This window comes from Oncorhynchus keta, chromosome 21 (assembly GCF_023373465.1).
Source record: "Oncorhynchus keta strain PuntledgeMale-10-30-2019 chromosome 21, Oket_V2, whole genome shotgun sequence".
Taxonomy (NCBI): domain Eukaryota; kingdom Metazoa; phylum Chordata; class Actinopteri; order Salmoniformes; family Salmonidae; genus Oncorhynchus; species Oncorhynchus keta.
In genome coordinates, this window is record NC_068441.1 from 24,892,935 (window position 1) to 24,918,595 (window position 25,661).

The window sequence follows — 25,661 nt, forward strand, 5'->3', positions numbered from 1 at the left end:
GTTTAACAAATCAAACATTAAACCTCGTAAACAATTAATGGTAATTCCTGGTAACCTCATAAACAATTAATTTAGACCCAGTGTTAATTTGAAATTCTATTTGCTGAAATGTGTGCCATTGCGCGGCTATTCGAGACTGCGTTTCATTTAAGTTTTACGGTACTTAATCTACTTTTTTTGGAACGAAAACTCTCTCATCATTTTATTGTAATTAATTATAGCTCATATTTCATAGACATCTGCAAACACTAGATAGTTACTTTAATGCAGCTTTCACATTACTGGCACAAGGCACTGTGCTTGCTGCAACAGCAGGCTCAGGAGCATGGAAAGTTCAAGCACAGGAGCTTTGCAGCACACATCTCTTTTGCTGTATGCCAACTGTAGAACTTCTGAGCTTTTCCATTGAAAAGCAATGATTCACACCAATAATGTTAAGTGCACTTAAAACTGAAGATGATATAATGATGCATCATACAGGACTGACTGAGGGTAATGGGAGAGAGTGGGTGAGATGTACTTACATGTGCGTGAGGTGAGGGTGGCGGGGGAGACAGAGTTTCGGGGGAACATGGGGTATAGGGTGAGGACGTACTCTGTGTCTGGCAGTAGCCTCTCCAGGGTGACAGAGGTGGAGTCTGCAGCCAGAGACTGCTCCAATAGCTGGGCTGCAGGCTGACCTGTCAATCAATCATAGCCAGCCAATCACACAAGGGTTACAGGAGGCAACAGACAAGTAAATAGACAGCTCACTATTCACATCTTTAAATGCACTTGCTTATACTGGTAGTACATGTGTATGATATAAGAAAGAGCAAAAACAGTCTGTGTGTGAGTGTATGTGTGTCAGTATTGGGCAGTGGGTCACAAAATTTTGTTAGCTGGTGATTGTCAAGCAAATAACTGTTGGTCTCAAGGTAATTGACTGTTAATTAACATAAACACATTTAGCATCTCCTGGCTTCCACACATAGCCTACAAGCCATTTTAAAAAGTCTAATAAATCCATGTAATATAGCCTACACCTTCACAATAAATCCATTATTTATTTTAGACAGGTCTAGAGAAGCATGATATGAAGAAAATGTAGTCTATTTCAGAAGGAAAGAATAGCATACTTCGAGTTGTCCTTATGTTAGGTCCTGATGTGGCTATGCCAAATGGCTGTGGGCTACACTAGTTCATTTAGCAGACAAGATTTACTTATAATTCCGTAGCATTATTTTATATTATTTTAAAGTATGATGAATACAATTGAACAAAGCTAAATGAAATAGAAAGGATATTTTCTACAAACGATTTCAGGGAGTGCGCACATGCGACTATTCTGTGTTGAGCGGTTAACTAAGAAATACATACTCCTATACGCTTAATTTAGAGTTATTAATGTAACTTTGGTTTACTCTACAAATGTTGGACTGATGAGACTGATGATTTGGAAAAAATCGCTTGATAGGCATGAGCTCTGCTTAGTTTTTTGCGCAGGCTATACTCCAATAGTCTCTCATTCACAATTTGACAAGCACTTGATAATGCCTCGAATTTCACTGCGATATCCCCTTTGTGGCCAATATGCACCCCAACAAAATCCATGCATTTTGCAGCCCGGAGTGCTGCGTAATCTGAAACGTTTCTCACTCACTCGGCTCTCCATCAGATCGGGTCTTTCTAATATAGTAATAATAATATATAAATAATATATGCCATTTAGCTGACGCTTTTATCCAAAGCGACTTACAGTCATGTGTGCATACATTCTACGTATGGGTGGTCCCGGGAATCGAACCCACTACCCTGGCGTTACAAGCGCCATGCTCTACCAACTGAGCCACATAGACCCTTCACATACAAGTGAAGACAGACAAAGGCTACGGTTCAAACTCATAAAAGACACACCCTCGCCTTATGCCCTTGGGGGAATCCCAAGTAAAAACGAATGTAAATAAGTTAGACATTGTGCTACTAATGCACGTGACGGAACAAACACGTCTCGTAAAAGTAATTATGTTGTTGTTTGGTTAGCTTCTGGAAATTGTAGAAATAAAAAAATGTTCCTTCTTCAGAAGTTCAAGTTCCAACGTTATTTAGCTAATTAATTTGCTAGCTATCATACAGCAGGCATATACATTGCTCAAAAAAAATAAAGGGAACACTTAAACAACACAATGTAACACAAGTCAATCACACTTCTGTGAAATCAAACTGTCCACTTAGGAAGCAACACCGATTGACAATACATTTCACATGAAGTTGTGCAAATGGAATAGACAACAGGTGGAAATTATAGGCAATTAGCAAGACATCCTCCAATAAGGGAGTGGTTCTGCAGGTGGTGACCACAGACCACTTCTCAGTTCCTATGCTTCCTGGCTGATGTTTTGGTCACTTTTGAATGCTGGCGGTGCTTTCACTCTAGTGGTAGCATGAGACGGAGTCTACAACCCACACAAGTGGCTCAGGTAGTGCAGCTCATCTAGGATGGCACATCAATGCGAGCTGTGGCAAGAAGGTTTGTTGTGTCTGTCAGCGTAGTGTCCAGAGCATGGAGGCACGACCAGGAGACAGGCCAGTACATCGGGAGATGTGGAGGAGGCCGTAGGAGGGCAACAACCCAGCAGCAGGACCGCTACCTCCACCTTTGTGCAAGGAGGAGCAGGAGGAGCCCTGCCAGAGCCCTGCAAAATAACCTCCAGCAGGCCACAAATGTGCATGTGTCTGCTCAAATGGTCAGAAACAGACTCCATGAGGGAGGTATGAGGGCCCGACGTCCACAGGTGGGGGTTGTGCTTACAGCCCAACACCGTGCAGGATGTTTGGCATTTGCCAGAGAACACCAAGATTGGCAAATTCGCCACTGGCACCCTATGCTCTTCACAGATGAAAGCAGGTTCACACTGAGCACATGTGACAGACGTGACAGGGTCTGGAGACACCGTGGAGAACGTTCTGCTGCCTGCAACATCCTCCAGCATGACCGGTTTGGCGGTGGGTCAGTCATGGTGTGGGGTGGGGTGGCATTTCTTTGGGGGGCCGCACAGCCCTCCATGTGCTCGCCAGAGGTAGCCTGACTGCCATTAGGTACCGAGATGAGATCCTCAGACCCCTTGTGAGACCATATGCTGGTGCGGTTGGCCCTGGGTTCCTCCTAATGCAAAAGACAATGCTAGACCTCATGTGTGCTATGGACTGGTCCGTCCGTTCCCCAGAACTGAATCCAATTGAGAACATCTGGGACATTACATTTACATTTAAGTCATTTAGCAGACGCTCTTATCCAGAGCGACTTACAAATTGGTGCATACACCTTATGACAACCAGTGGAACAGTCTCGCTCCATCCACCAACGCCACGTTGTACCACAGACTGTCATCAGGAGCATGCCCAGGCGTTGTAGGGAGGTCATACAGGCACGTGGAGGCCACACACACTACTGAGCCTAATTTTGACTTGTTTTAAGGACATTACATCAAAGTTGGATCAGCCTGTAGTGTGGTTTTCCACTTTAATTTTGTGTGACTCCAAATCCAGACATCCATGTGTTGATACATTTGATTTCCATTGATAATTTTTATGTGCTTTTGTTGTCAGCACATTCAACTATCTAAAGAAAAAAGTATTTAAAAAAATATTTCATTCATTCAGATCTAGGATGTGTTATTTTAGTGTTCCCTTTATTTTTTGAGCAGTGTAGTAATAATGATATATTAATGTTAGTAGACATGCAATCATAATTGATTGTCGCTGAACACCAGCTACCAGTGGCTGACAACAAAATTATCGCGGGATGAACGAGTGATGAATTTCCGGGCAAGGGAGGTCCATTAAAAAATAATTCCTTCCTCCCTCGCCCCGCGCCCTGCAAGTGTATACTCGTCAGACGTCATGAAACATCATCAGAAGTGTCCACTTAATTTGAGGGCTGAGGGATAGGGTCTTTTGCATATTGAAGATATTGGAAGAACTGTCCACATTTACTTTTTGTCAGCCAACAAGATGAGTAGGCCTAACAAACAGCAAAAGCACTTATTTTATTTTTAATTGTATTTATGTAATTCTACTATCCCCCATAGTACAAATGTCAACCTATTCTAGTCTGTGCGATAAATAAATATTCCAAACATAGTCTGGGACAATTGTGGGATGCAATAGATCCCAAATTAATACAACCACTAGCATCAAAAAACCTGTTTTATGTAATGTGGCTGACACAACAGATCAGAACGTTTAGCTTAAAATGTTGATAAACTACTAGGCTATTTCTTCACGTTATAAGTGCAGCAATGCGCACACGGTAGTAGGCTATAAGCACGCATGTTTCATTAGCATAAAGCACCACTATCAAAAGTGACCACAAATGTGATTATGCATGTAGTGCTTTTATTATAAAGGTGCATTTTTATGGTGAAAATTATCTTCCCCAAAATTGAAACTCACACGCTGCTTATGTATACCAGTTAGGCTCTACACCCCTTGTAAAGCGGATTAATGTGCTTCATTTTAAGAAGTTATTTGGCCACTTTAGTTGTAATACAAACCTTATCAAAACATATAGGCCAATGGGCTAGGCTACATGAGGTGTGCAACTATGATTCTATTTTAATTTTTTTAAAGGCTTTGTTTCTTATGCTGGGCATCATTCACAAGTGATACTATATAATAATATAAGTGATAGGCTAATATTGTCACCCATCAGACTATTCTATGCACTTAAATAGCACATGGAGGACGCTTTTCAACATGGTTTATTTTCAAGCCAGCCAGGTAGGCTATACTATAGGCTATAAATATAAGCAATGTGCTTAATATTAGGAAAGTTGAGAAATAAATATAGCAGGCCTAGCCTACAGAAAGCTGATGGGATCCTCTTATTTTTATTTGTGGCCATCACTCGCGCAATGGCATAGCCTATAGAAATGTTGTGCAACATGAGCTCATGGGCTCTCATGAAGTGTTTGATTAGATTTTCGAAAACATTTGCATTGATGTCAGCGTGATTAGAGGGACAATACAGTGCTGAGTAGCAGGCAGTTAGAAAGTTTGGTAGGCTGCTATTGACCAGCAGCAGCATCATAGCTTGGATAAGCTAATTACTGTTACTAAATGGTCATGTGGAATTTGACTGCCTTCATGACTTGTCACCGCCGGTGTGGTGGTAATACGGTCACTGCAACAGCCCAAGTCAGTACCATGACCTGCAGACTGAAGCAACACTTGCCCCACCCAGCCTGTCAGGCTGTCACCAAGACAACGGGCCAGCCTTAAAGGAATGTGTTGCCTGGAGCCATAGGCACAGATCTTCATCCTACCACAGACAAGGTAAACAGAGGGTGTGTGGTAGTGTGGGTGTACTGGTTGCATGAATTAGGACTTGCAGTTGCTTGCAGTGGGAGCATGCCCAGGCGTTGTAGGGAGCATGCCCAGGCGTTGTAGGGAGGTCATACAGGCACGCGGAGGCTGATCCAACTTTGATGTAATGTCCTTAAAACAAGTCAAAATGAGGCTCAGTAGTGTGTGTGGCCTCCACGTGCCTGTATGACCGCCCTACAACGCCTGGGCATGCTCCTGATTTTCCAGCATAATTTACAAATAAATTAATTTAAAAATCCTACAATGTGATTTTCTGGATTCTTTTTCTCATTTTGTCTGTCATAGTTGAAGTGTACCTATGATGAAAATTACAGGCCAATCTCATCTTTCTAAGTGGGAGAACTTGCACAATTGGTGGCTGACTAAATACTTTTCTCCCCCACTGAACTTTAGGCTCTCCATGTGAGACTGGTACTCCTGCCATGCCCTGACTCAGGGATGGAGCTGTCGCGCTTAGTTATGGTGTCTGTGTGTGTGTGTGTATTGGGCTTTTTTCTCACATGTCATGCCACGCACCTCACACTATTTAACATAACACATCCCTTTTTTTGTTCTTCTTAATGTATCTCAAATTTACAGACCTATATCCATCCTGCCCTGCCTATCTAAAGTCTTTGAAAGATAAACAGATCACTGACCATTTCGAATCCCACCATACCTTCTCTGCTGTGCAATCCGGCTTCCGAGCCGGTCATGGGTGCACCTCAGCCACGCTCAAGGTACTAAACGATATCATAACCGCCATCGATAAAAGACAGTACTGTGCAGCCGTCTTCATCGACCTGGCCAAGGCTTTCGACTCTGTCAATCACCGTATTCTTATCGGCAGACTCAATAGTCTTGGTTTTTCTAATGACTACATCGCCTGGTTCCCCAACTACTTTGCAGACAGAGCTCAGTGTGTCAAATCGGAGGGCAGTCTCTATGGGGGTACCACAGGGTTCAATTCTCGGGCTGACTCTTTTCTCTGTATATATCAATGATGTCGCTCTTGCTGCGGGCGATTCCCTGATCCACCTCTACGTAGACAACACCATTCTGTATACCTCTGGCCGTTCCTTGGACACTGTGCTAACTAACCTCTAAACGAGATTCAATGCCATACAACACTCCTTCCGTGCCTCCAACTGCTCTTAAACGCTAGTAAAACCAAATGCATGCTTTTCAACAGTTCGCTGCCCGCACCCGCCCGTCCGACTAGCATCACCACCCTGGACGGTTCCGACCTAGAATATGTGGAAAACTATAAATACCTAGTTGTCTGGCTAGACTGTAAACTCTCCTTCCAGACTCATATTAAACATCTCCAATCCAAAATCAAATCCAGAATCGGCTTTCTATTTCGCAACAAAGCCTCCTTCACTCACGCTGCCAAACTTACCCTAGTAAAACTGACTATTCTACCAATCCTCGACTTTGGCGATGTCATCTACAAAATAGCTTCCAACACTCTACTCAGCAAACTGGATGCAGTCTATCACAGTGCCAGCCGTTTTGTTGTTATCAAATCACCTTACACCACCCACCACTGCGAACTGCATGCTCTAGTCGGCTGGCCCTCGCTACATATTCGTCGCCAGACCCACTGGCTCCAGGTCATCTATAAGTCTATGCTAGGTAAAGCTCCGCCTTATCTCAGTTCACGATAACAACACCCACCCGTAGCACACGTTCCAGCAGGTATATCTCACTGATCAACACTAAAGCCAACACCTCATTTGGCCGCCTTTGCTTCTAGTTCTCTGCTGCCAGTGACTGGAACGAATTGCAAAAATCTCTCAAATTGGAGACTTATTTCCCTCACCAACTTTAAACATCAACTGTCTGAGCAGCTAACCGATCACTACAGCTGTACATAGTCCATCTGTAAATAGCCCACCCATACTGTTTTTATTTTATTTACTTTTATGCTCTTTTGCACACCATCTCGACTTGCACATCATCATCATCTGCTCATTTATCACTCCAGTGCTAATCTGCTAAAATTGTAATTATTTGCTCCTATGGCCTACTTATTGCCTACCTCCTCATGCCTTTTGCACACACTTATAGACTTTCTTTTTTCTACTGTGTCATTGACTTGTTTATTGTGTTATTGGCTTGTTTATTGTTTACTCCATGTGTTACTCTGTGTTGTCTGTGTCACACTGCTTTGCTTTATCTTGGCCAGGTCGCCAAGATAAACCTGTTCTCAACTAGCTTACCTGGTTAAATAAAGTGAAATAAAAAAATTAAAAAATTGCAGCCACATTATCTCCTCTTCAGATTTAGCCTCTACATTCAATCATTAATTCACACACCTGAAGTCTCCCTTAGTCTCTACTGCCCAGTTTTTAAAGTCTCTGTAAAGCTTTCTGTAAAAGTGTATGTGGTATGTATTTGTGGTAATGACTGGGTAATAAAACTCTTCTGATAGACAGGGAGAGCCAGGGGAGCGGTATAATGTGAGACAACATCTCATCTCTACCATAGTACTGTCACGCCCTGGTCTAAGTATTTTGTGGTTATCTTCATTTATTTGGTCAGGCCAGGGTGTGACATGGGTTTTTGTATGTGGTGTGTATGTATTGGGATTGTAGCTTAGTGGGGTGTTCTAGTTAAGTCTATGGCTGTCTGAAGTGGTTCTCAATCAGAGGCATGTGTTTATCGTATTTAGGCAGCCATATTCTGTGTGTTTCGTGGTTGATTGTCCTTAGTGTCCTTGTTCCTGTCTCTGTGATAGTTTACACAAGTATAGGCTGTTTCGGTTTTCTTTGTTTTGTAGTGTTTGTATTGATTCGTGTTTTACGTTTGTTTATTAAACATGGATCGCAATCTACACGCTGCATTTTGGTCCGACTCTCCTTCACCACAAGAGAACCGTTACAGAATCACCCACCACACCCGTACCAAGCAGTGTGGTAACAGGCAACAGCAGCAGCAGGAGCAGCGCAACAAGAATTTCTGGACTTTTCTTTTTTTAACATTTAAGTCATTTAGCAGACTTGGGAGGAAATCCTCGACGGGAGAGGACCCTGGGCTAAACCAGGGGAGTGTAGCCGCCCCAAGGTGCAGCGAGAGAAGGACTGGACATGGGAGGACGAATTGGACGGTGAAGGACCCTGGGCTCAGCCTGGAGAATATCGCCGCCCCAAGGAAGAACTGGAGGCGGTGAAAGCGGAGAGGCGCTGGTATGAGGAGGCAGCACGGCTACGTGGATGGAAGCCTGAGAGTCAGCCCCAAAAATGTATTGGGGGGGGGGGGCTCACAGGGAGTATGGCTATGCCAGGTAGGAGACCTGCGCAAACTCCCTGTGCTTACCGGGGGCTAGAGAGACCGGGCAGGCACCATGTTATGCTGTGGTGCGCACGGTGTCTCCAGTGTGGGTGCATAGCCCGGTGCGGTATATTCCAGCTCCGCGTATCGGCCGGGCTAGATTGAGCGTCGAGCCAAATGCCATGAAGCCGGCTCTACGCATCTGGTCCCCAGTGCGTCTCTTTGGGCCGGCTTACATGGCACCAGCCTTGCGCTCGGCGTCTCCGGTTCGCCTGCATAACTCAGTGCGGGCTATTCCACCTCGCCGCACTGGCAGGGCGACCGAGAGCATTCAACCGGGTAAGGTTGGGCAGGCTCTGTGCTCAAGAGCTCCATTGCGCCTGCACGGTCCGGTCTATCCAGTACCACCTCCACACCCCAGCCCTCCGGTAGCAGCTCCCCGCACCAGGCTTCCTGTGCGTGTTCTCGGTCCAGTCCCACCAGTGCCAGCACTACGCATCAGACCTACAGTGCGCCTCGCCTCTCCAGCGCTGCCGGAGTCTCCCGCCTGTTCAGCGCAGCCAGTGCTGCCAGTCTACATGGAGCTGCCAGTCTGCATGGAGCAGCCAGAGCTGCCAGTCTGCATGGAGCAGCCAGAGCTGCCAGTCTGCATGCAGCAGCCAGAGCTGCCAGTCTGCATGGAGCAGCCAAAGCTGCCAGTCTGCATGAAGCAGCCAGAGCTGCCAGTCTGCATGAAGCAGCCAGAGATGCCAGTCTGCATGGAGCAGCCAGAGCTGCCAGTCTACAAGGAGCTGCCAGTCTGCAAGGAGCTGCCAGTCTGCAATGAGCTGCCAGTCTGCACGGAGCTGCCAGTCTGCACGGAGCCGCCAGAGCTGCCAGTCTGTAAGAAGCCGCCAGAGCTGTCAGCCTACATGGAGCAGCCAGAGCAGCCAGTCAGCGTGGAGCAGCCAGAGCCGCCAGTCAGCATGGAGCAGCCAGATCCGTCAGTCTGCCAGGATCCGCCAGTCAGCCAGACTCTTCCAGATCCGCCAGTCAGCCAGACTCTTCCAGATCTAATAATAATAATAATATATAATAATAATAATATAATAATATATGCCATTTAGCTGACGCTTTTATCCAAAGCGACTTACAGTCATGTGTGCATACATTCTACGTATGGGTGGTCCCGGGAATCGAACCCACTACCCTGGCGTTACAAGCGCCATGCTCTACCAACTGAGCTACAGAAGGACCACTGAGCTACAGAAGGACCACAGTCAGCCAGACTCTTCCAGATCTGCCAGTCAGCCAGACTCTTCCAGATCTGCCAGTCAGCCAGACTCTTCCAGATCCGCCAGTCAGCCAGACTCTTCCAGATCCGCCAGTCAGCCAGACTCTTCCAGATCCGCCAGTCAACCAGACTCTTCCAGATCCGCCAGTCAACCAGACTCTTCCAGATCCGCCAGTCAGCCGGGTTCTGCCAGAACTGCCAGTCGGCCAGGATCCGCCAGTCGGCCAGGATCCGCCAGTCAGCCAGGATCTGCCAGATCCGCCAGTCAGCCAGGATCTGCCGAAACCACCAGCCAGCCAGGATCTGGTAGATCCATCAACCTGCCTGAGCTTCCTTTCACTCCTGAGCTTCCTTTCACTCCTGAGGTTCCTTTCACTCCCGAGCTTCCCCTCAGTCCCGAGCTGCCCCTCAGTCCCGAGCTGCCCCTCAGTCCCGATCTGCTCCTCAGTCCAGTGGGGTTCTGGGTGAGGACTACTAGGCCATGGTCGGTGGCGAGGGTGGACTATTCAAGGACGCGTGGAGGAGGGACTAAGACAGTGTTTGAGTGGAGTCCACGTCCCGTACCGGAGCCGCCACCATGGACAGACACCCACCCGGACCCTTCCTATTGTTTTGAGGTGCGTTCAGGGAGTCCGCACCTTAGCTGGGGGGGGTCTGTCACGCCCTGGTCGAAGTATTTTGTGTTCATCTTCATTTATTTGGTCAGGCCAGGGTGTGACATGGGTTTTTGTATGTGGTGTGTATGTTTAAAAAAAAAAATCACCTTTATTTAACCAGGTAGGCTAGTTGAGAACAAGTTCTCATTTGCAACTGCGACCTGGCCAAGATAAAGCATAGCAGTGTGAAGAGACAACACAGAGTTACACATGGAGTAAACAATTAACAAGTCAAAAACACAGTAGAAAAAAAGGGGAGTCTATATACATTGTGTGCAAAAGGCATGAGGAGGTAGGTGAATAATTACAATTTTGCAGATTAACACTGGAGTGATAAATGATCAGATGGTCATGTACAGGTAGAGATTTTGGTGTGCAAAAGAGCAGAAAAGTAAATAAATAAAAACAGTGTGGGGATGAGGTAGGTGAAAATGGGTGGGCTATTTACCAATAGACTATGTACAGCTGCAGCGATCGGTTAGCTGGTCAGATAGCAGATGTTTGAAGTTGGTGAGGGAGATAAAAGTCTCCAACTTCAGCGATTTTTGCAATTCCTTCCAGTCACAGGCAGCAGAGTACTGGAACGAAAGGCGGCCAAATGAGGTGTTGGCTTTAGGGATGATCAGTGAGATACACCTGCTGGAGCGCGTGCTACGGATGGGTGTTGCCATCGTGACCAGTGAACTGAGATAAGGCGGAGCTTTACCTAGCATGGACTTGTAGATGACCTGGAGCCAGTGGGTCTGGCGACGAATATGTAGCGAGGGCCAGCCGACTAGAGCATACAAGTCGCAGTGGTGGGTAGTATACAGTGCTTTAGTGACAAAACGGATGGCACTGTGATAAACTGCATCCAGTTTGCTGAGTAGAGTGTTGGAAGCAATTTTGTAGATGACATCGCCGAAGTCGAGGATCGGTAGGATAGTCAGTTTTACTAGGGTAAGCTTGGCGGCGTGAGTGAAGGAGGCTTTGTTGCGGAATAGAAAGCCGACTCTTGATTTGATTTTCGATTGGAGATGTTTGATATGAGTCTGGAAGGAGAGTTTGCAGTCCAGCCAGACACCTAGGTACTTATAGATGTCCACATATTCAAGGTCGGAACTATCCTGGGTGGTGATGCTCGTCGGGCATGCGGGTGCAGGCAGCGATCGATTGAAAAGCATGCATTTGGTTTTACTAGCATTTAAGAGCAGTTGGAGGCCACGGAAGGAGTGTTGTATGGCATTGAAGCTCGTTTGGAGGTTAGATAGCACAGTGTCCAATGACAGGCCGAAAGTATATAGAATGGTGTCGTCTGCGTAGAGGTGGATCAGGGAATCGCCCGCAGCAAGACCAACATCATTGATATATACAGAGAAAAGAGTCGGCCCGAGAATTGAACCCTGTGGCACCCCCATAGAGACTGCCAGAGGACCGGACAGCATGTCCTCCGATTTGACACACTGAACTCTGTCCGCAAAGTAATTGGTGAACCAGGCAAGGAAGTCATCCGAAAAACCGAGGCTACTGATAAGAATATGGTGATTGACAGAGTCGAAAGCCTTGGCAAGGTCGATGAAGACGGCTCACAGTACTGTCTTTTATCGATGGCGGTTATGATATCGTTTAGTACCTTGAGTGTGGCTGAGGTACACCCGTGACCGGCTCGGAAACCAGATTGCACAGCGGAGAAGGTACGATGGGATTCGAGATGGTCAGTGACCTGTTTGTTGACTTGGCTTACGAAGACCTTAGATAGGCAGGGCAGGATGGATATAGGTCTGTAACAGTTTGGGTCCAGGGTGTCTCCCCCTTTGAAGAGGGGGATGACTGCGGCAGCTTTCCAATCCTTGGGGATCTCAGACGATATGAAAGAGAGGTTGAACAGGCTGGTAATAGGGGTTGCGACAATGGCGGCGAATAGTTTCAGAAATAGAGGGTCCAGATTGTCAAGCCCAGCTGATTTATACGGGTCCAGGTTTTGCAGCTCTTTCAGAACATCTGCTATCTGGATTTGGGTAAAGGAGAACCTGGAGAGGCTTGGGCAAGGAGCTGCTGGGGGGCGGAGTTGTTGGCCGAGGTTGGGGTAGCCAGGCGGAAGGCATGGCCAGCCGTTGAGAAATGCTTGTTGAAGTTTTCGATAATTGAGAAATGCTTGTTGAAGTTTTCGATAATCATGGATTTATCGGTGGTGACCGTGTTACCTAGCCTCAGTGCAGTGGGCAGCTGGGAAGAGGTGCTCTTGTTCTCCATGGACTTCACAGTGTCCCAGAACTTTTTGGAGTTGGAGCTACAGGATGCAAACTTCTGCCTGAAGAAGCTGGCCTTAGCTTTCCTGACTGACTGCGTGTATTGGTTCCTGACTTCCCTGAACAGTTGCATATCGCGGGGACTATTCGATGCTATTGCAGTCCGCCACAGGCTGTTTTTGTGCTGGTCGAGGGCAGTCAGGTCTGGAGTGAACCAAGGGCTGTATCTGTTCTTAGTTCTGCATTTTTTGAACGGAGCATGCTTATCTAAAATGGTGAGGAAGTTACTTTTAAAGAATGACCAGGCATCCTCAACTGACGGGATGAGGTCAATGTCCTTCCAGGATACCCGGGCCAGGTCGATTAGAAAGGCCTGCTCACAGAAGTGTTTTAGGGAGCGTTTGACAGTGATGAGGGGTGGTCGTTTGACTGCGGCTCCGTAGCGGATACAGGCAATGAGGCAGTGATCGCTGAGATCCTGGTTGAAGACAGCGGAGGTGTATTTGGAGGGCCAGTTGGTCAGGATGACGTCTATGAGGGTGCCCTTGCTTACAGAGTTAGGGTTGTACCTGGTGGGTTCCTTGATGATTTGTGTGAGATTGAGGGCATCTAGCTTAGATTGTAGGACTGCCGGGGTGTTAAGCATTAGCGAACTACTAATTTTCAAAATTAGTAGTTTGAACTGTTTGGGTATGGACCTGGAAAGTATGACATTACTCTGCAGGCTATCTCTGCAGTAGACTGCAACTCCTCCCCCTTTGGCAGTTCTATCTTGACGGAATATGTTATAGTTGGGTATAGAAATCTCTGAATTTTTGGTGGCCTTCCTGAGCCAGGATTCAGACACGGCAAGGACATCAGGGTTAGCAGAGTGTGCTAAAGCAGTGAGTAAAACAAACTTAGGGAGGAGGCTTCTGATGTTGACATGCATGAAACCAAGGCTTTTTCGATCACAGAAGTCAACAAATGAGGGTGCCTGGGGACATGCAGGGCCTGGGTTTACCTCCACATCACCCGCGGAACAGAGAAGGAGTAGTATGAGGGTGCGGCTAAAGGCTATCAGAACTGGTCGCCTAGAGCGTTGGGGACAGAGAATAAGAGGAGCAGGTTTCTGGGGATGGTAGAATATATTCAGGGCATAATGCGCAGACAGGGGTATAGTGGGTTGCGGGTACAGCGGAGGTAAGCCCAGGCACTGGGTGATGATGAGAGAGGTTGTATCTCTGGACATGCTGGTTGTAATGGGTGAGGTCACTGCATGTGTGGGAGGTGAGACAAAGGAGGTATCAGGGGTATGAAGAGTGGAACTCGGGGCTCCATTGTGAACTAAAACAATGATAACTAACCTGAGCAACAGTATACAAGGCATATTGCCATTCGAGAGAGACATACAGCGAGGCATACAGTAATCACAGGTGTTGAATTGGGAAAGCTTGCTAAAACAGTAGGTGAGACAACAACAACAGCTAATCAGCTAGCACAACAACAGCAGGTAAAATGGCGTTGACTAGGCAACGGGGCCGACAGATAAAACAAACAAGCAGAATGGAGTACCGTGATTAATGGACAGTCCAGCGTGCATCAGCTATGTAGCCAAGTGATCAGTGTCCAGGGGGCAGGGGTGGATGGGGCAGGGAAGCTGGACTGGCGAGTGTTATCCAGGTTAAAAAACTAACAATGACTAAATAGCTTGTAGCTAGTTAGCTGGTTAGTGGGGTGTTCTAGTTAAGTCTATGGCTGTCTGAAGTGGTTCTCAATCAGACGCAGGTGTTTATCGTTGTCTCTGATTGGGAACCATATTTAGGCAGCCATATTCTTTGTGTGTTTCGTGGGTGATTGTCCTTAGTGTCCTTGTTCCTGTCTCTGTGTTAGTTTACACAAGTATAGGCTGTTTCTGTTTTCGTTACGTTCTTTGTTTTGTAGTGTTTGTATTGATTCGTGTTTTACGTTTGTTTATTAAACATGGATCGTAATCTACACGCTGCATTTTGGTCCGACTCTCCTTCACCACAAGAAAACCGTTACAAGTACTGCATACTACCCTGACCATAAATCTTCACACAGATTTACTTGTCTCAATTTGCCAACTGCAGGTTCTCTATCTATTATCCTTATCCCTTCTCTCCCTCTCGCTCTCTGTTACACTCTTACCAGCCAAAAAGAGATGTGTGAGGAGTTAAGTATTTTATAATGACAGTTAACAAGATGGCTTGGCATGGCCCACAGAATATTGTGTGGTATTTGTCCTTCATGCGTAAAGAATTTGAGTATGATCAGAGTAAGCAGTAGTCATAATGTGGATGTTCATGAGCTTGTGTGTGTGTCTGTATGTGTGAGAAAGTGTTTGTGTATGTGTGCATGCGTTTGTGTGTGTGCGTACGTGCGTGTGTGCATGTGTCTGACCTCGGGGTCCGTAGGTGAGTCTATAGCCCTGGATCTGTGATGTTGGGGCATCCCAGCCCAGAGAGAGGGAGAAGAAACCAGCCTGGACTAGACGAAGACCAGACACCCCTGGTAGAGACTCTGCGAAACAAGGGATGGAGAATGGAGGGAGAGAGATAAAGGGAAGATGGAGGATAAGGATGATGAGAGGCGTATCCTATGAGGATGATGGTATGGCTTCACATGGAAGAATCACACATTGGGAATAAACGGGGGAGTATTTGAAGTGAGTGACTTAGGAAAGACATGTGGAGAGAGAGGATGATATGGCAAAGAAAGACTGTTGATATGGTTCTTCACTTCATTAGATTAATCCGCTAGATGTAGTTTACCATAGCGCACCTCGTTTTATTACAGGCGACAGGTTCGGTAAACATCACTGCATTCTTTACCAGAAAGTATGCTGGCCCTCTGAAGTCTTGTAAGTCGATTCATTGCTCCATTTTATCTATAAAGCTATCTTACAAAAACTCCAACCATTCCTAACATAATTAACAACCTTCTGATGTACAACTAACCATACCCGGTCTCAGAGTTGGCTAACTCTGGAAATCTCTTTCGTCTCTTCAGAGTTTGGTAAATCTGCTTTTAGTTTCTTTGCACCATGGAACAGAGTTCCATACAACTGGATGTACTGGTGCCTCTCAGGCAGTTCCACATGCTGATTGGCAGATGATGGAGGACCTCTTTGCTGAGAAATGTGATTGTTTTTCTTAAATTTGTTTGTAATTTTGCATATTTGTATTTTGTAAATTGTGTATATCAAAATCAAATCCAATACAACAGGTGTAGACCTTACCGTGAAATGCTTACTTACAAGCCCTTAAGCAACCATGCAGAATATAAAAATTGTAAAAAGTGTTTTAAATAAGCTAAAGCAAGAAAATAAGTTACATTAAAATAACATTAAGAGGCTATATACAGGGGGTACCAGTACCAAGTCAATGTGCAGGGGTACAGGTTAGTTGAGGTATATGTACATGTAGATAGGGGTAAAGTGACTATGCGTAGATAATAAACAGTGAGTAGCAGCAGTGTTAAAAAAGGCTGGGTCAATGCAAATCATCCGGTTAGCCATTTGATTAACTGTTCAGCAGTCTTATGGCTCAGGGGTAGAAGCTTTTAAGGATCCTTTTGGACTTGACGCTCCGGTACCGCTTGCCGTGTGGTAGCAGAGAAAACAGTCCATGACTAGGGTGACACCGCCTAGTATAGAGGTCCTGGATGGCAGGAAGCTTGGCCCCAGTGATGTACTGGATGGTACTCACTACCCTCTAGCGCCTTGCGGTTGGATGCTGAGCAGTTGCCATACCAAGTGGTGATGCAACCAGTCAGGAGGCTCTCGATGGTGCAGCTGTATAACTTTTTGATGATCTGAGGACCCATGCCAAATTGCGTGATCACGCTGAACATTCACAAGGACGCACGGCCAAACGGATTACCAGGACACATACTCAGAGTATGCGCTGACCAACTGCCAAGTGTCTTCACTGACATTTTCAACCTCTCCTTGAAGGAGTCTGTAATACCTACATGTTTCAAGCAGACCAACCTAGTCCTTGTGCCCAAGAACGCCAAGGTAACCTGCCTAAATGACTACCGCCCCATAGTCTGTAGCCAGGAAGTGCTTTAAAAGGCTGGTCATGGCTCACATCAACACCATCATCCCGGAAACTCTAGACCCACTACAATTTGCATACCACCCCAACAGATCCACAGAGGACACAATCTCTATTGCACTCCACACTGGCCTTTCACACCTGGACAAAAGTAACACCTATGTGAGAATGCTGTTCTTTGACTACAGCTCAGTGTTCAACACCATACTGCCCTCAAAGCTCATCAATAAGCTAAGGACCATGGGACTAAACACCTACCTCTGCAACTGGATCCTGTACTTTCTGATGGGATGCCCCCAGGTGGTAAGGGTAGGCAACAGCACATCTGCAACGCTGATCCTCAACACGGGGGCCCCCCAGGGGTGCGCACTTAGTCCCCTCCTGTACTCCCTTTTCACCCACGACTGTGTGGCCCCACACGACTCCAACACCATCATTAAGTTTGCCGATCACACAACGGTGGTAGGCCTGATTACAGACAACGAAGAGAGCCTATAGGGAGGAGGTCAGAGACCTGACAGTGTGCTGCCAGGACATCAACCTCAACGTGAGCAAGACAAAACAGCTGATTGTGGACTACAGGAAAAGGAGGGCAGAGCAAGCCTCCATTCACATAGCGGGTAGAGAGCTTCAAATTCCTTGGCGTCCACATCCCTAACAAACTATGATGGTCCAAACACACCAAGACAGTTGTGAATGGGTCATGAGAATGCCTCTCCCCTACTTGACATACAGTTGAAGTTGGAAGTTTACATGCACCTTAGTCAAATACATTTAAACTCAGTTTTTCACAATTCCTGACATTTAATGCTAGTAAAAATTCCCTGTCTTAGTTCAGTTAGGATCACCACTTTATTTTAAGAATGTGAAATGTCAGAATAATAGTAGAGAGAATGTTTGTAGAGAGAATGTTTTACTTCAGATTTAATTTATTTCATCACATTCCCAGTGGGTCAGAAGTTTACATACACTCAATTAGTATTTGGTAGCATTGACTTAAAAAATGGTTTAACTTGGGTCAAACGTTTCGGGTGGCCTTCCACAAGCTTCCTACAATAAGTTGGGTGAATTTTGGCCTATTCCTCCTGACAGAGCTGGTGTAACTGAGTCAGGTTTGTAGGCCTCCTTGCTCGCACACGCTTTTTCAGTTCTGCCCACAAATGTTCTATTGGATTGAGGTCAGGGCTTTGTGATGGCCACTCCAATACCTTGACTTTGTTGTCCTTAAGCCATTTTGCAACCTCTTCGGAAGTATGCTTGCGGTCATTGTCCATTTGGAAGACCCATTTGTGACCCAGCTTTAACTTCCTGACTGACCTCTTGAGATGTTACTTTAATATATCCACATCATTTTCTTTCCTCATGATGCCATTTATTTTGTGAAGTGCACCAGTCTCTCCTGCAGCAAAGTACCCACACAACACGATGCTGCCACCCCTGTGCTTCACGGTTGGGATGGTGTTCTTCGGGTTGCAAGCCTCCCCCTTTTTCCTCCAAACATAACGATGGTCATTATGCCCAAACAGTTCTATTTTTGTTGCATCAGACCAGAGGACATTTCTCAAAAAAGTACAATCTTTGTCCCCATGTGCAGTTGCAAACTGTAGTCTGGCTTTTTTATGGCGGTTTTGGAGCAGTGGCTTCTTCCTTGCTGAGCGGCCTTCCAGGTTATGTCAATATAGGACTTGTTTTTACTGTGGATATAGATGCTTTTGTACCCGTTTCCTCCAGTACTTCACATGGTCCTTTGCTGTTGTTCTGGGATTGATTTGCATTTTTCGAAACACCAAAATACGTTCATCTCTAGGAGACAGAATGCGTCTGTCGGCTGCGTGGTCCCATGGTGTTTATACTTGCGAACTATTGTTTGTACAGATGAACTTGGTACCTTTAGGCATTTGGAAATTGCCCCAAGGATGAACCAGACTTGTGGAGGTCTACAATTTTTTCTGAGGTCTTGGCCGATTTATTTTGATTTTCCCATGATGTCAAGCAAAGAGGCACTGAATTTGAAGGTATGTCTTGAAATACATTCACAGACATCATTTGAGTCAATCAGAAGCTTCTAAAGCCATGACATCATTTTCTGGAATTTTCCAAGCTGTTTAAAGGCACAGTCAACTTAGTGTATGTACACTTCTTTAGTGTATGTGAACAAAGTAGATGTCCTAATCTACTTGTCAAAACTATAGTTAGTTAACAAGAAATGTGTGGACTGATTGAAAAACATAGGTTGAAAAACCTAAGTGTATGTAAACTTCTGACTTCAACTATAGATAGTTTGTGTGTATGTATTGATATGTAGAATACGTGTGACTTAATAAAACATATGTAGTTCTGTCCTTGAGCTGTTCTTGTCTATTAATGTTCTGTATTATATCATGTTTCATGGTTTGTGTGGACCCCAAGAAGAGTAGCTGCTGCTTTTGCAACAGCTATTGTCACTCTCTCCTCTCTTCCCCACTTTCATCACCCCTCTTCCTCCATCTCTCTCTGTGTACTCACTTATTCGTGCTTTGGTTTCTAATTATCTCATCTCATCTCTCCTACCCCTCCCTCCCCTTTTCCCTCTGTCCCACCCTCTCTGTGTACTCACTGGTTCGTGACTTGGCAGAGACAGGCTCTCCCACACTGTTGGGGTATTGGGCGATGATCGTCACCAGGTAGTCTGTCCCTGACTTCAGCTCTCTGGCCACAAAGCTCCTCTGACCTGCAGACACTGTCTCCTGCAGGGGTAGACAGGGTGGGAGAGAGGGGTAAGTACAGAAGACAGGGGTGCATAGTTCTGGTTCACAAGAGGGCTGCAGTGTCAGCTGGTTTTTGACCAGATACTGGTTTATACCTGAGAAACTAGGTGTGTGTGCACTCTCTAGACAAACCTTATCACAAAGACATAAAAACTAGCATGACTAGTATTGCACTTGTGCACCTCTGACAAATGTAAGCCAACATTCAAAGCTCCTGCTGTAAATAGGTATTCAATGTCAAAACATAGCAACAGATTGTCAAATCCTTTGACTCAGGTGAAAGTATTTAGTCAGCTACCAATTGTGCAAGTTCTCACACTTAAAAAGACGAGAGAGGCCTGTTTTCATCATAGGTACACTTCAACTATGACTGACAAAATGAGAAAAATAAATCCAGAAAATCACATTGTAGGATTTTTTATGAATTTATTTACAAATTATGGTGTAAAATAATTATTTGGTCACCTACAAACAAGCAAGATTTCTGGCTCTCACAGACCTGTAACTTCTTTAAGAGGTTCCTCTGTCCTCCACTCGTTACCTGTATTAATGGCAATTGTTTGAACTTGTTATCAGTATAAAAGACACCTGTCCACAACCTCAAACAGTCACACTCCAAACTCCACTATGGCCAAGACCAAACAGCTGTCAAAGGACACCAGAAACAAAATTGTAGACCTGCACCAGGCTGGGAAGACTGAATCTGTAGTAGGTAAGCAGCTTGGTTTGAAGAAATCAACTGTGTGAGCAATTATTAGGAAATGGAAGGCATACAAGACCACTGATAATCTCCCTCAATCTGGGGCTCCACGCAAGATCTCACCCCGTGGGGTCAAAATGATCACAAGAATGGTGAGCAAAAATCCCAGAACCACACGGAGGGACCTAGTGAATGACCTGCAGAGAGCTGGGACCAAAGTAACAAAGCCTACCATCAGTAACACACTACGCCGCCAGGGACTAAAATCCTGCAGTGCCAGACGTGTCCCCCTGCTTAAGCCAGTACATGTCCAGGCCCGTCTGAAGTTTGCTAGAGAGCATTTGGATGATCCAGAAGAAGATTGGGAGAATGTCATATGGTCAGATGAAACCAAAATATAACTTTTTGGTAAAAACTCAACTCGTCGTGTTTGGAGGACAAAGAATGCTGAGTTGCATCCAAAGAACACCTTACCTACTGTGAAGCATGGGGGTGGGAAACATGCTTTGGGGCTGTTTTTCTGCAAAGGGACCAGGACGACTGATCCGTGTAAAGGAAAGAATGAATGGGGCCATGTATCGTGAGATTTTGAGCGAAAACCTCAGCAAGGGCATTGAAGACGAAACGTGGCTGGGTCTTTCAGCATGACAATGATCCCAAACACACTGCCCGGGCAACAAAGGAGTGGCTTCATAAGAAGCATTTCAAGGTCCTGGAGTGGCCTAGCCAGTCTCCAGATCTCAATCCCATAGAAAATCTTTGGAGAGAGTTGAAAGTCCGTGTTGCCAAGCAACAGCCCCAAAACATCACTGCTCTAGAGGAGATCTGCATGGAGGAATGGGCCAAAATACCAGCAACAGTGTGTGAAAACCTTGTGAAGACTTACAGAAAACGTTTGACCTCTGTCATTGACAACAAAAGGTATATAACAAAGTATTGAGATAAACTTTTGTTATTGACCAAATACTTATTTTCCACCATCATTTGCAAATAAATTCATAAAAAATCCTACAATGTGATTTTCTGGATTTTTTTTCTCATTTTGTCTGTCATAGTTGAAGTGTACCTATGATGAAAATTACAGGCCTCTCTCATCTTTTTATGTGGGAAAACTTGCACAATTGGTGGCTGACTAAATACTTTTTTGCCCCACTGTATGCCATTCATTATTATGGTCATGAATCATGATTACACACAAGCGCACACACACACACAGTCACAGAAGGGGAATTTCACTGTTTTCCAGCCAACGTTTAATCTGCACAGACACAGAAACTCAATCAAACTCTAGATCCACCCATTAAAACATGTTCCTACTCAACCTAATCCCTCTCTGTCTCTCTGTCTGTCTGCCATGTAGCAGGCTCCCAAAACTACAATGAGCTATTAGAATCTGGGTCACATTTATAGTATGAGCTGCTGCCTGCTGCCCATCCCCTGAGTCATGAATGAGCACCACACCCCCCTACCCAACCAGCAGTTCTCACCTGACGCAGCTCCGCTGTAATTGGCTGGCCCAGGCCAGAAAGGGGTGTGTACTGCACCACATAGCCACTCACAGGCCCCCCTGCGGGAGTCCACCGGAACCTGAGCGAATCAGAGGTCTGGCTTGAGAACTGGAGGTTAGAGGGACCGAAGAAAGCCTCTGCCAGAAAAAGAGAGAAAGAGATGGAGAGTGAAGACAATGAGGGAAATAAATATAGAGAGGTGATTTTAATTGTGTAATAGACAGTAATGTATTGTACTAAGCTGAATATGTTCCAGTGTAATGTATGGCCGTGTGTCTTTACCATCGCTAGCATAGACTCCCCCTGAGCTGGAACACACACGTGGGCCCACCAGGGACAGCAGTGTGTTGAGCAGCTTAAAGTCCCCCACAAAGAATGTGTAGTCCCTCTGAGGAGGAGTGGCTATCAGAGCCAACTCCGTCTGGTCTGCACTCTTTATACCTGACAGACATAAACAACCAGTCAAATACTGTACACACACTATCAAGATATACCGCCTGAGGCTTGTGGTCGGGATTAATGAGTCAATGTGGCAAGTCAGACGGTATCGGTCTCAACCAACAGGTTCTGAGACAGCTTCTACCTCCAAGCCATAAAACTGCTGAATTAGCTAACCCGAGCTGACTACCTGCACAGACCTGCTTGCTATTCACCTGCACCTTACGAGACTACTTGCACTGACTCTCAACACACCCAACCCATACACTCACACACACACAAACACACATATGGTCATCATTGCTGTTACTATTTATTTAAGCTGCTCAATCAAGTCACTATTCACTTTACTACTTGTAAATAACTGTCATAATTTACATAGCACATTCCATATTTGTACAACTTTGTGACTTACTTGTTAATATTTAGATTTTGTTATCTGACTGATATTCGACTTTGATTATTGTGATATTGATATTTGTACCTCACTGTTGAGGAGTGCTTGCAAGTAAGCATTTATTCTGTGCATGTGGGGATGCAGGTAGCCTAGTGGCTAGAGCGTTGGGCCTGTAACTGAAAGGCTGCTGGATTGAATCCCCGAGCTGACAAGATAAAAATATGTTGTTCTGCCGCTGAACAAAGCAGTTAACCCACTGTTCCCCGGGAGGCCGTCATTGTAAATAAGAATTTGTCATTAACTGACTTGCCTAGTTAAATAAAGGTTCAATTATTTTTTTAACTTTCATTTGATTTGTCCTCCCAAACCTACCCACTGCAAACATCTCCACTCCCAGACTCCGCAGCTTCTGAGCTGGGTCCCTTACATTGTCTTGAGACTTTCCATCTGTGATCAGTATACAGACCTACATCAGAGAGAGAGAGAAATATGTCATGGTCTGTCACAGGACAAAATATAGTCCGTCTTTCACTCCATTTTATCCCTCTGTCAGACCTTTGAGACGTTCCGGATGGAGGTGGGGTTGAAAAAGTTGTCAGCGACAAATTTGAGGCCGGCACCTGTGCGAGTGTTGCCACCCTTGTAGTTGAGGTTCTCCACAGCGCTGACCAGCTCAGTGCCATTCAGGTAGGTTGTGAAGGTGAACTCCACCCTGAATGGGACAAAACACACAACAATAAACTACTGCATCGCCTGGGGGAAAACATTCACCATTTTTAAGGGGGTAAAAAACTATTGGTAGCAGACAAGAAAGAAGAGTCAAGTGTTAATGCGAAAGTATTGTACAAACATCATTTTTCGAAGAAACAAACATTACAGACAAGACTCTCAGTGTCTGACCTAGAGGTGTCGCTGTACTGCACGGCCCCGAAGCGGATCCCTGATTGGCCCACAGAGCTGGTAAAGGGCTTGACGATGCCAGCCATGAAGCCCTTGACCTGCAGGAAGTTGGCCCTGCCGATACTTGATGAGCCATCTATCAGGAAGACTATGTCTGCTGCTCCAACATTATTACACCTGCCTAAAGAGAGGTGCATTAGTGAGTCTCTGTATCTTAGCTCTGAGAGTTTAAAATGTGGGCTACAGTAGGGCAAGCTACCATGATGAAGCAAGTAGAGAGTTAGTGCAGACATACATGCCAATTTATTCGGTACACCCATTTAGTACCGGGTCAGACCTTCCTTTGCCTTCAGAACAGCCTGAATTCTTCAGGGCATGGAAACATTGCTCAATTGGTACCAAGGGACCTAACCTGTGCAGGAAAACATTCCCCACACCATTACACCATTACATGAGGGCATGGACTCATGCTGCTTCCACCAAATCCTGACACTGCCATCAGTATGGCGCAACAGGAACCGGGATTCGTCAGACAAGGCAATGTTTTTCCACTCCTCAATTGTCCAGTCTTGGTGAGCACGTGTCCACTGGAGCCGCTTCTTGTTTTTAGCTGACAGAAGTGGAACCCGGTGTGGTTGTCTGCTGCAATAGCCCATCCGTGATAAGGACGAACGAGTTGTGCGTTCTGCGATGCCATTCTGCATACCACTGTTGTATTGTACCATTATTTGCCTGTTTGTCGCTAGCTTGCACGATTCTTGACACTCTCCTTCGACCTCTCATCAATGAGCTGTTTTCGGACTGCCGCTATCTGGATGTTTTTTGTTTGTCACACCATTGTCGGTAAACTCTAGACACTGTCGTGCATGAAAAGCCGAGGAGGCAAGACGTTTCTGTGATACTGGAACCGGTACGCCTGGCACCGACGATCATACCAGGCTCAAAGTCGCTTAGTTCACTTGTCTTGCCCATTCTAATGTTAAATTGAAAAGTAATGCCTTGATGCATGTCTGCCTGATTTATATAGAATGCCACGGCCACATGGCTCACTGTCTGTAGGAGCGAACAATTTTTGTGAATGGGGTGGTGTACTTAATAAACTGGCCACTGAATGTATAGTGTGGCTTAGAATAGATAAAGTGTCTTAAGAAAGAATGAATACCCCTTGACTTATTCACATTTTGTTGTGTTACAGCCTGAATTCAAAATTGATTAAATCAATAAAAAACATCACACAACACCCCATAATGACAAAGTGAAACATGTTACAAATGTTAGAATCACCTTTGGCAGCAATTACAGATGTGAATCTTTCTGAGTATGTCTCTAAGAGCTTTGCACAACAGGATTGTACAATGTTTGCACATTATTACTTTAAAAATATTCTTCAAGCTCTGTCAAGTTGGTTGTTGATCATTGCTAGAGCCATTTTCAAGTCTTGACGTAGATTTTAAAACCGATTTAAATCAAAACTGCAACTAGGCCACTCAGGAACATTCAATGTCGTCTTTGTAAGTAACTCCAGTGTAGATTTGGCCTTGTGTTTTTTCTTATTTTCTTATTTATTGTCCTGCTGAAAGGTGAGTTTGTCTCCCAGTGTCTGTTGGAAAGCAGACTGAACCAGCTTTTCCTCTAGGATTATGCCTGTGCTTAGCTGTATTCCGTTAAATTTTATCCTAAAAGATTCCCTAATGTTTGCCGATGACAGGCATACCCATAACATGATGCAGCCACCACCATGCTTGATAATATGAAGAGTTGTACTCTGATGTGTTGTGTTGGATTTGTATTCAGGACATAAAGTTAATTTCTTTGCCACATTTTTTGCAGTTTTACTTTAGTGCCTTATTGCAAACAGGATGCATGTTTTGGAATATTTGCATTCTGTACAGGCTTCCTTCTTTTTGGCAACTGAGTTAGGAATGACACCTGCCACTTTGTAGTGACTGGGTGTATTGATACACCATCCAAAGCATAATTAATAAGTTCACCATGTTCAAAGGGATATTCAATGTCTGTTTTTTTTACCCATCTACCTTTGTGAGACATTGGAAAACCTTCCTGGTCTTTGTGGTTGAATCTGTGTTTAAAATTCACTGCTCGACTGAGGGAACTTTTTGATAATTGTATG

General features: G+C 45.3%; 1 protein-coding gene across 1 annotated transcript in view; it reads right to left on the reverse strand.

Annotated features, from left to right (window-relative positions):
- The window catches only part of LOC118400326 (collagen alpha-1(VII) chain-like), a 102,016-nt gene that overhangs the window by 72,138 nt on the left and 4,217 nt on the right, over positions 1–25,661 (reverse strand). Inside the window, exons 3-9 of the mRNA XM_052474563.1 lie at positions 23,531–23,711; positions 23,186–23,342; positions 23,003–23,096; positions 22,078–22,236; positions 21,775–21,932; positions 19,437–19,566; positions 525–680 (exon numbers count right to left, since the gene is read on the reverse strand). Coding sequence (XP_052330523.1) covers positions 525–680; positions 19,437–19,566; positions 21,775–21,932; positions 22,078–22,236; positions 23,003–23,096; positions 23,186–23,342; positions 23,531–23,711 — 1,035 coding nt within the window. The remainder of the gene's footprint in view (positions 1–524; positions 681–19,436; positions 19,567–21,774; positions 21,933–22,077; positions 22,237–23,002; positions 23,097–23,185; positions 23,343–23,530; positions 23,712–25,661) is intronic.